Source organism: Ptychodera flava, chromosome 1 (genome assembly GCF_041260155.1).
Source record: "Ptychodera flava strain L36383 chromosome 1, AS_Pfla_20210202, whole genome shotgun sequence".
Lineage (NCBI taxonomy): Eukaryota > Metazoa > Hemichordata > Enteropneusta > Ptychoderidae > Ptychodera > Ptychodera flava.
The window spans coordinates 61866573-61878603 of NC_091928.1; the positions used below are offsets into that span (position 1 = coordinate 61866573).

The window sequence follows — 12031 nt, forward strand, 5'->3', positions numbered from 1 at the left end:
AAAATTACCATGGAACGTGCAAATCGTGAATAAAAGTGATCCAAAATGCCAGATTAAAGACTAAATTTGTCGAAAAATATCAATACTGGAACTTAATCGTCATATATCTTGTTGTAAGTGCCTGAAACACGTGGAATAAAAGGAGTGTGTTCACTAACACTTATTCTGGAAGGGGCAACCGAAAGGAAGCTTAAGGTCAACCCGTTTACTACGCTGGACATTTAGTGGGTTTGAGTTACATAAGAACAATATCTGCACAGACTTAACACAGGTATATAAGAAACTTAAAGATAGGAAAGTTTGCATAGTTCTGTATGTTCCGAAGAATAATAGCAAATATTAAGTTTAAAACTCTTATATTTAAATATGCGTGATCTGCAATAGTTGCTGACTTACTGCACTCTGAGAAGTGACCTTTATGTATTAAATAAATTAATTAATTAATTAATTAATTAATAATAAATTGATTTATTTTGAACATGTTCAACCTTATCTACACCAATCCAACGATGTCATCTGCCATGTCAGTACGCCAACAGAGTTACCACGAAGTGCCTACGCCCACAGGGATTAAAAAATTTGCCCGTCGGGGTTCAAATGCTCCGTACAGCTATACAGACATCAGCTCATGTTTTGCACTCAAGAAACAGGAAAGCGGATAAGTAATTTCTCATCAAGGTCATGTCCCACAACAACAGCTAGTCTGGCACCATGTCTCTTTCCTAGCTGCCAACCTTGCAAGGGCTGTTCATTCGGAATGGGTCGCAAATCATCGCGATTCATACAGGTCTGGAAGATGCAGATGCATGGTGCGTAGACATGCAGGACGGATTGTAGGCCATGGAACATTTCAAAGAGGTGTCTATGAGACAACTGGTGCCAATTCCGTTAGTTATCACTGTGTAATCCACGGCGCAGAGAAGCATGCTGGTACAGAGAATTGCAAAGGATGGTAAATGTGAACAATAAACGGACTGCACATTTGCCATGTTCTAGTATTACGACACTTGATTACACATGTATTACGACACTTGATTACACATGGAACGGGAAATTATAAAGTATTTGGTCCCAAACTGATCCGACACAAAAGTACGATGTCTTTTTGTGAATGGCTGTGTAAAGTGTACGAGTCTAATGCGCATGCACTAAAATCAGTTTGGATGGATTTGAACAGGTCCAGCTGTCTCAGAGTGTACCCTTTCCTACCACTTGCCTCATTTTCAGTTCCTGATTTTTACCATGGAGAGCAAAACCGGCCATCAATTTTATTCGTTGTGGCCTAAGATAGTTTGAATGGTTTTTTTCGCAGCGATTCAAGCTTCTTTCAATTGGAAAACTAGTACTTCCAGACGTCTCGTTTGTTCGTTCCGACTCGAGACAAACACTGCATTCCGTGGCAATACTAGTAGTTAAGTTATTTTCGATTGGATTTGGTAATTCTTTTGGTCCCAAATTGCAACATATGGCATGACAAAGGAACACAGCAAGCTACTTTTAAAGTTTGCAGAGCTGAGTTTGGAAACAACATTTTCATAGCTGAATGGTAGCAAAGTAAACTGATGGCAAGAAAATGGACATTAACTTGTTGCTATCTAAGAGACCTTCATTTTGAAATGTTTGTAGCAATTAACTTCAACTAATTTCGAAATAAATGCAAGTGGAATTCGAGCCCGTTTTTTATTCAGATTATGGTTTTTTTATATATTATGTGTAGTGTATGTTTAAGTGTCATAATTAGTAGTTGTTTCTAAGGGTAAAGTCACCAAGCCGTTAAAAAATTACGAGAATTTCGACGAGATCTGGTTTTCAAATTGACATGATAGCTAATTTGCTGGAAAGATGACTCAACAAGGTATCTGTACAAAATTTATTAACTACAGTTTTGGATGTTACTGATGATAATTTTCGCTACCCATTCTTTCAACGTAAACTCAGTATCTTCAGGGTGGGGAGGGGTTGGATGCAGAAATACTTTGCAGTATAAACACAAAGTTGCTCCAAATAGGAGTGTCTGTCTTGCATATCAACCAAACATTTTGACACTATTTGGAAATTATATTAAAAACAGTAGAGTTCCGGTCGATCTATCTGACGTTTGCTGTTCTTCTCGATGAATGTTACAGGAAATGCTGTCACATATTTTATTTGGCCCAGCCAATATCTCCTCAGCTCCTACTGCCAGATGTCCGGCTATATGTCACATTGCTATTTGTCTGCTTTCATTAATCATTGACATCATGATGTTGCTATAGCAACAGTCGTGGACTTCAATAGAACAAACTGCATACCACGAATTACTTGCAACAAAAAAACAAAACACACACATTTATCTTCATTTGTGATTCTTCCATCGGTTCCCCGGTCGGTACCCTGGTCGGTCTCGGTAACAACTAGGTTTATTCTGTGGTCGACGCGGAGGGCTTTTCGACGTCCTCACAAGTAACTTTCATGTGATTTCAAATTCGTTTCCTCGTCATAGTTTTTCACCAAGCGCTGTCGTCTGTGTGTATGTTGGTTTCAGGAGGGAACGTGATCCTAGCGTAGCAGTGATTCTTCACTCTCTGTTCAAGTGATTTACGCACACGGAGTCTTCCTTACTGCCAGAGATTCACATAAATCAACTCATCAAGTGTATGACCTTTGACCTCGTACTGCATTAAGTGAACATTTCAACACACAACCAACGACCACGGTAACTTGACTCGTAAATGATTTTATGACGGGACATCTATCCATCGTAATTTAACTCTAATGTAAATATTTTCACATTCCAGAATAAAGCAAACAAGGCATATTACAGAATATATTCAGATTTACAGATTACTACTGCAAGAGATTCTCCATGTTAATCGATACCATTTCACAATTATGCTCCCACAACGCGGTATTAGACAGCTCAAATCACTAAGTTTGTGACGTCATGTAATTAAGACAAATAAAGCGTGTCTTACTGAATTCTATGAACATGATAAACTTCGTATCTCCCTGCGTTCATGTACAGAGAGGGTTGTCTTCGTGGTGTTGTTTTCTATCGCGATTGATTTGACAGTAGAATTGGAATGGGACGATAGCTTGCTAACTTGACGGCATATTAGACATAAAACGGAGACCAGAAATTGGAGGCTTGGTTCAAGACACCCATTGCACCACAGGCGGCCCAAAAACTATTAATAAGCTTATCATTGAGTTTTTCTCAGTTTTCTCTATCAGTTCTTCTCCTTTGCTTCATGCTATGACTGATCGTAGTTAATAAAAATAAATGACTGTAGCCTAACTTAGCCTCTTGACTCTTTATTCATTTAACACCCCATTACAAGGACGTTTATCTCTCATATACACACATCTTGTAATTAATTAGTGGGTCGGTCAACATCGAGAAGATAGGAAAGATTACTGAAACTTCTTTTTCATTTACATCTCTATGTTGACCAACCCTTGATAAGTCCACAGATTAGCATAATTAGTTGTGTTGACTTGTAATGGGGTGTAAAATAAATAAAGAGTCAAGAGGCTAGGTTAGGCTATATAGTCATTTATTTTTATTTACAACGATCAGTCAGAGCTTGAAGAAAAGGAGAGGAACTGATAGAGAAAACTGAGAAAAACTCGATAATAAGCTTATTAATAATTTTGGGCCGCCTGTGATTGCACCATGTCTATAGACCTTAGTATTCATTCTAATCAAGGCGTGCTGGAGTTGGTAAATAAGCTTACCGTTGTCTTATAAGGATTAGCGGCGTGAAAAAGTTCAATGCAGGGAAGCATTATCTTAATATCATAAGGGGAGAACAGATGATTTCATGAGAGTGCTATAGGGAAAAAATATCGGCAAGGGAAAGGTAAAGAGGCAAGGGAAAGGGGCCAAAAAAACCTCAAAAAACAAATTGAGCGTGTAATGGCTGGACGAAAATAAATTGTTCCAACAGACAGAAGTAAATGAAACAAATGTCGACACTGTGCTAAAATCAACAAACTGGAAAATCTAATTTTCCCGCATTCTCATCCATTGCATCGCGTACGGCGTCTTATTTTTGCCAACATTCATGATATAAAAACCTGATTTAATTCATTGTACAAAATGTTTTTCTTGCAATGACAGAACCTGAAAAAAATAATCTGGGTTTATTTGCAATAGGCATTCACACAATCAGTATTTAAATAAAAGGAGACTTTTTAACTTGCTCTGTAAAAAGTGAAAAAAAAATTAAAACTCTTGACACGATAAAATGTTTGTAAAGCAACATATTGTTCACCAAATACACTCCTGTGTTTATGTTTTTAAAAGTGAACGAAAACGTATTTTTCTAAAAATGAAAATACGACAAATTTAATATAAATGCAAGTTCTGTTTTGGGGCAACCAATGATGCCTTTCCTGAGAACTCTTAGAAATGAGTTGACTGTACTGACTTGATGAAAAACAACTGTACAAGTACTGAATCTGACAACTGTACAAGTACTGAATCTGACAACTGTACTAGTACTGAATCTGACAACTGTACTAGTACTGAATCTGACAACTGTACAAGTACTGAATCTGACAACTGTACTAGTACTGAATCTGACAACTGTACTAGTACTGAATCTGACAACTGTACTAGTACTGAATCTGACAACTGTACAAGTACTGAATCTGACAACTGTACAAGTACTGAATCTGACAACTGTACAAGTACTGAATCTGACAACTGTACAAGTACTGAATCTGACAACTGTACAAGTACTGAATCTGACAACTGTACAGGTACTGAATCTGACAACTGTACAAGTACTGAATCTGACAACTGTACAAGTACTGAATCTGACAACTGTACAAGTACTGAATCTGACAGCTGTACAAGTGCTGAATCTGACAACTGTACAAGTACTGAATCTGACAACTGCACCATCACGTAATTTCTATCAAACTACTGCACTGTTGTTTAACCACTATTGGGCTACAGTCACCGTCAATCTTACTGAAAACTTTATTGCATTGATAGCTGAACACACTGGAATTGATCACACTGTCTACACATGCAAGACTTTTTCTTTCGGCTCCCGGTTATATGATGGCAGCATGAAGGAAAGGAATTCAATGGGATAACACTCCCTAGATGAGCCGGAGTCAGCTTTGAATGGATTTTTACCAATTACCATGCAGAATTACACATTGGAAACTGCTCTTTATTGCTACTTATAGATACGGATTTGAAAAAGTGACATGTAGGTAGAATTATGAACCGCAAGTTAAAAAAACTGTTTACCGAGAAAAAATTGCATTATTTCTGCACACGGAAAAGTTATTTGATGCAGGATTGAGAAAACAATGCTGGCACAGCCATTTGCTTTAACCCCACCCATTGAAATCATGGTTCTCCCCAATCTAAATGTTGTTTGGCATGGGAGGGTTGGAAAACTCTATAACTGATGGCAATACTTCAAAGGCAAACTCTACGTCGATAAGACTACCATAACTCAGTGAAGTGACCAAGACCAAAACACGTCACGTGACTGAAGAGCTTAGATAAACCAAGTATTGTTTGCTTAATAGATCATAAGATTTGTTGTACGTACTTTGCCCAATCGTCTGCCTCAGTTTATAAGCTGAATAAAAACCTCTAGACTGTATACTCTCCTTGACTGACCCAATAGATACACTGTCAAAACAGATTAACACTATATAGAGATGAATTACTCTGATGACACGTTCAAAAACAATTTCGTCAAATGTTTGAAGGTCCGTGGCGATGTGTATGCAGATATTTGTGAAGGTGTGCTGTCTACAAATCGTTTTGCAATTTGAAAATTAACATTAATGTATACTATACAAATTTCTAACGTACAGTGTAACGGAATTAATAAAACCGAGAATAACTTACTTACAATTACATACACACCACTTTTCCTTTGAAGAGACAAATACGCGAGAAATTAGGAAAAGATTGTTTTCAGAATATCAGTGACTTGGCGTTGGAATGGTTCAGGATCTTATGATTATAGGTCTCAACTGGGGTTAATCCGAGATTCATGTAGTAAATGTTTATGGAATTCGAACGGACATAATTGCTTCCCTCACACCAGTGTATGAAATTTAACAAGACAACAGCAAACAAGATATGTCTTGGTAGGGCATAGGTCAAAACACAAATCTATGTCCATTGCAAACAGGGTCTTGAGAGAATTATCGCTTACATCCTTGACAAGAACGAGGACAAGTTTCGGGAAATCTAGTCTTTCTTTTCACTTTGTATGTTCACTTTCTTCTGCACTTGCATTCGGTGTCAAAAAAATAGACTTTTTATTGTCTTTGTCAAAATATCCCCCTATTATTGAGGGTAATGCTTCCACCCCTACTGATAAATGTAGCGGTCACAGGGGTCTCACAGCACAGTTTGATGTGATATCGGAACCCAGTACAGCTGTGGAAAGCCGTCAACGACCAAGCAAAATGAAGATATCTCTGCTACTGGTCATTTGCTTAGCGCTCCTAGCTTGCAGCCTAGCCGGGAAAAGGAAGGATAAGAACAAGAAACGCAAGAAAAATGGAAAGTGTGAACAAATTCAAACGCCGATATGTTATCCAGGCAACTTGCCATATAACAATACCCGTCTACCAAATATAATGGGGCATAGCAGCTTAGAAGAAGTCGACGAGGAACTGGCAAATCACATGGCACTCATCAAAACGGACTGTTCTCCGTACGCTAATCTCTTTATATGCTCCGCATATCTACCAGAATGCCCACGTAAGAAAAAATTGAAGCCATTACCACCTTGTAGGGAATTGTGTGTTAAGGTAAATACCAGTATTTCTTCCTTGACTTGATTTATAAGTTGTTTTTCCATGATAAAACAATGGCTCATTACAAGGTATCACGGTGTGCCATCGTAGGTGAAAATCCAGTAGCTATTATACAAAGTAAAGAACAAGAATTTGTACGTTGAGTCCCAACACTAAAAAGCCCCTCGGTTCATGTTTACTCTTCTCTCTGTACTCTGGGTTTTCATGGAGTTTTTCAGAGATTTCAAGAGCGTGTTTACAGCAGACATTCCGGTACCAGCCTTTCTGTAGGTTAACTCCCAACATGCCGCTTTAAGTATTTCCAAATGTTTTTTTCAAATCCTTATTACGGAAAAGTTGGGAACTATCGGCCTCCAGTGACACCTAAGGCCAAATACAAACACTTTTACACGACAGTCAAGCCAAAATTAAATCCTTGAAACTATAATGTTGGGTTGAAAAGAGAAGTTACAAGACACTCTTTCATACTGCCAGTAGATGGCATTGGCCCAAATAACAAAGTGGCGAGCACAGTTAGTGGGAGATACAAACGAGATTGGGCTGATCATGTTACCGATTAGGACGTGACAACGCTGATCATGATACATGCATTTATAGTGATAAAGTCATCGCGGCTTTCACGTCTGTTCCAAATCTCCTGTCTGTTCAAGTATAAAGATCATCTCTCCAGCTCCTCGACAGCTTCCAAATATTTGCTGCTCCCCTCAAGTCGGTGTTCTTAAGGAGCAAATAATAGCAAATTGTGATGGTGAATTTTGAGAAGCTTCAATAGACGCCTCTTGGCTGGCGAAGGTTTATTCTGAATGGGAAACGATTGACAAGTAATTGACGAAGACATGGTACAATTCTTTAGTGTATTACATAACTGGTTATTCACAGACTTGTGTGACTTAAGACATGAACGAGATACTATGCTTTAATATGTATGGAGAAGGCGAACGGGGGAAAAGCAACGTGTTTCCTGTACGTGCCGTACACTGCATAGCATCAAACTAAATCCACAGTACGTACAAACAATATAGTTCGCTTCTGCTAGGCGATGTTGTTTCAGGAGGTTTAATAGCATCGGACTCAGCTCAGTGTAATGGGCGATATATGCACCGCGTCGTTTGGCCCCCCGAGCTAGTTGACAGAATAATCCTGGGTAATTGAATAGCGCGTTTGAATAGAATGAAACAAAACTAAGATTACGTTTTGGTTTGACAATACAAGGCGGCGACACGTGTGTGGCAATGGATTAGGGAATTGTAAAAGATGTGTGACAGTACATAACACAGGTCGTCCATAAAACGAACGACTTTTATAGTTCGAATAAGTATATTGACCTGGATAGAAACTTCTGTCGTCACAGAGTCCAGGCATGCGTACTGATGGGCAAAGTTATCAGCAGTCAGTGCAGTAATACGTGCTTTCCCCACCAATTTTTTGTGGAGAAAGAAGAAGAATGTATATTTGACGTGTAGGGGAAATAGGAAATAATGTATATTGTGGGGGGGGGGGAAGACCATCTTCCGCGCGCTCGCACGGGTCGGTTACTTCCCAAGAAAGAAAGACAGACAGGGGAAAGCCAGATTGGTGTATTTTGTGTGGAGGGTAAGGATGGAATGATGTATCGCGTGTGGAGAGGAAGACAGAATTGTGTGGAGGGACCGTGGCAGAACATTAGCCGAGAGAGCCGCTTGCTACTTCAAAGCAGCCATAGACCTCCAACATAGCCATAAACCTCCGTACAGAAACACAGCCATAGACTTCAATGCAACGACGAGGGTAAAACTCTTCAATAATTGGAGGATTAATCAAAGGCTTCTAGCTGCGGGTTGACTGCCAATGAGCACACTTGAACATACAAAACAATAAAATAATTCCGAGAACTCTTTCTCTCTGATGTCCAAAGTTTTGTTGAACTTGCTATGGGTATTAAATTATACATAAGGCCAAGAAAAATAAAAAAGTTTGTTTCTTATTCTAGACATATTGCAATCTCAAATTTTGTTATCTTTCAACCAACAAGAACGCGCAAAAACATGAAATTAACATAAGAATGCACGCAGAGATACATGCACAGCAGTGTTGTTTCTTTATAGCAACAGTTCTGTGGTTTCACTTTTAGTGCAGCAATGCAGTTTTGACAGTTACATATGTGTACAGTTCTGAATGGAATGTTTGTATTAGTTTTGTTTAAAGTTTTGTTTTATAACAGCACTGTGTTACGCACTATCGTCACGTATTATTGCGTTTTTTCCATTTTATTTCCTCATATGAGCAGAAAAAAAGTTGACGCGGTGGATCTGAATTGACGCGCGCGAGGACGAGAAACAAACTTTTTATTTTTTTCTTGGCCTAATTAAGGTAGAGCTGCACGTAACACAGCACATTTTGCTACAAATCACTTTTTTGCAAAGATTATTTTTAATTTTAAGTTATTTGTCAACCCATCGGTTGGGTTCATCATTTAGCTTATCAAGCAGTAGTAAATTTGAGAGAGAAAGAAGTGTAAGTTTATGCAAATTTATGCAAATCAGCTGATTTCCTGGATTCGCTTTTTTCTCAATTTCAAGACTTCCAGGCTTATTTCCGCTCTAGCCGGGTCAAATTTTCTGAAATTTTCAAATTATATTCTTTAAATACTAGTTTACAAAATGAGTGTTTCTTTTGGCAATAAAATTCTCACATTTTCAATAAAAAGCATTTTAATTTTGCTTATGATTTTAATCACTTTTTTGAGTGTCAGTATTTCAACCCCTGCCATTTTAGTAATTCTAAATTAGTTAAATTCATGAGTCGGACATAATAGTTTATTATTTTGAGGGTGAAACTAAACGGCAATAATGGTGGTGATATTGTTTTAATAGAAGGTATATTATGTCGTTAAATTAGACAGGGTACTCGTGCTATTGTTCTGATTACAGTTCCACCAGTAAGGAACATACACACAACTTAGAGCGGCAACTTCGAAGTTGTAAAACTTATTCTTCAAACCATAGAAAGTACAGGTGCAGCCAACGGAGCTATTCATCGAAAAAGCTATTCAAGGAGCAATTTTTGAGGGCAGGGTAAATTTTAATTTTGCTAGGGCAGGGGACATGTTTTTAGGTGGTAGGGGAGCAAATTTTAGGGGTTTTTTTGTAGGGCAGGGCAGATATCGGTTGATTGTCCTGGGGACAAGGCTTGGCGAAAAAACTTTTTGTTGGGAATTGTTTCCAGAGCAGGGGAAATTGGCAAGTTTTTTTTTCGCCACAGGGCGAGGGAGCTTCAAAAATTCAGTGGGGAGGGGAAACAGGCAAAATTAAGTGGAGAGTGGGTAAAAATGAAGTTTGAGTGTGGGAGGGTAAGTCGAAAAATTTTCTGTGGGAGGGCAAATTACGAACAGCTAATTAATTACCCTCTTGACTTAAAATTAATCAGTTCACATTATTTGTCATGCACAATATATCTTATCATAGTAAGGACCTTTTTAAAAGTGCATTCTTCGTTGGCTGCACCTGAAAGTAGAATGTTGAAACTGGATTTTGTTGCTAGACGTTTATTTTCGAGTTTGCTCATCACGTGCAGGGAACAAATTATTGTAGAGCTAGCATAAAATTACTATATTTTGCTTACCATGGACACCACAAAAACCCAAAACTTACGATAACAGTCAAGTAGCATTGGAATGTCAGGCCTAGGCGATTATTAAGATACACAATGGTCGTCGATGATAACTGACCGTACAGGTTAGAAGATACCAGCGTGTAGGACTGTGACTGACCGTAGAGGTTAGAAGTTACCAGAGTGTAGGACTGTTACTGTAGAAGTTACCAGAGTGTAGGACTGTGACTGACCGTACAGGTTTGAAGTTACCAGAGTGTAGGACTGTGACTGACCGTAGAGGTTAGAAGTTACCAGAGTGTAGGACTGTTACTGGAGAAGTTACCAGAGTGTAGGACTGTGACTGACCGTACACGTTTGAAGTTACCAGAGTGTAGGACTGTCACTGACCGTACAGGTTTGAAGTTACCAGAGTGTAGGACTGTCACTGACCGTACAGGTTTTACCAGAGTGTAGGACTGTGACTTACCGTAGAAGTTAGCAGACTGTTGGACAGTGACTCACCGTACAGGTTAGAAATTACCAGGATGTGGGACTGTATTTGAATAATTGCCCACACATGGAAATCATTTCGATTTGATATGCGTTCATATCAAATGAATACCGTGTGTATGATATCCGGCCATAGAAACTGCTCTGGTTCTGCCCTATCAAAACACGTTTTCAAAAGTACTGCTGTTGTCAACAAACGCATTCCACATAGGGTACTGTTTGCAGTATGTAATATGTCAGTAGACTTTTTCCTCTGTTGGAATCTACACATTTGAAAAAATATGCGACAACATTTAATTTCATCAAGCAGTAATTCTTATTAAACAAAGTATGTTTGTTTTAAGGATTTCATGGATGTCAATGTTATCAGTATATTGGTATGGCGATATCATCACGGCAGAGTTTGGTTCACCTCGTGATTATATTTAGAAATAAAATATATTATCGTCATTTTGACTAACTTCAAGTGCAACCTAAATTGAACACGATTGGAACTAATTTTGGATAATTGGATTTTCATATTTTTCAAAGTTCTCAAAAGTGTAAGGCGCCGTATAGCTGAATGTTGCAATATTACAAATTACACATAAAAACAAGTGTGTAATGTAAAAAGAAAAGCAGATGAGATTACATTTGTAGATTAAATCGGCATTACTTCACCATCCAATTATCCCAAATTAGTTCCAAAGTTCTCAAAAGTGTAAGGCGCCGTATAGCTGAATGTTGCAATATTACAAATTACACATAAAAACAAGTGTGTAATGTAAAAAGAAAAGCAGATGAGATTACATTTGTAGATTAAATCGGCATTACTTCACCATCCAATTATCCCAAATTAGTTCCAATCGTGTTATTGGCGTCACAATGTCAGTATCATGTGAGAAAGCCTAGCATTGCGTGCAATGCACAGCCAAGCGATCTTTTTCCTGCAGTCCTCCCCTCTGACCGCAGAAAAAACCGCAGTACGAAAGCGTGAAAGATCAACCAATCTCTAAATCGGACTTTAAACAGATTTTCCATGAAACTAAATCGTACATTTCCACTATGGTGGTCGACGACGGCGACGATGATGGTGTTTCTAAGTAGCAATGTCATACGCGATACTTGTGCTAGGTAGGACACCGTTGAAGCACGAAAACTGAGGAAAAAAGTCAGCATACGGGTT

At 38.5% G+C, this 12031-nt stretch overlaps 1 protein-coding gene across 1 annotated transcript in view; it reads left to right on the forward strand.

Moving 5' to 3' along the window:
• The first annotated feature begins 6347 nt into the window (after positions 1 to 6347).
• LOC139142512 (protein sax-3-like) overlaps positions 6348 to 12031 on the forward strand; it is a 101033-nt gene continuing 95349 nt past the window's right edge. Inside the window, exon 1 of the mRNA XM_070712468.1 lies at positions 6348 to 6780. Within this exon, the coding sequence (XP_070568569.1) occupies positions 6433 to 6780 (348 nt within the window). The 5' untranslated portion in view covers positions 6348 to 6432. The remainder of the gene's footprint in view (positions 6781 to 12031) is intronic.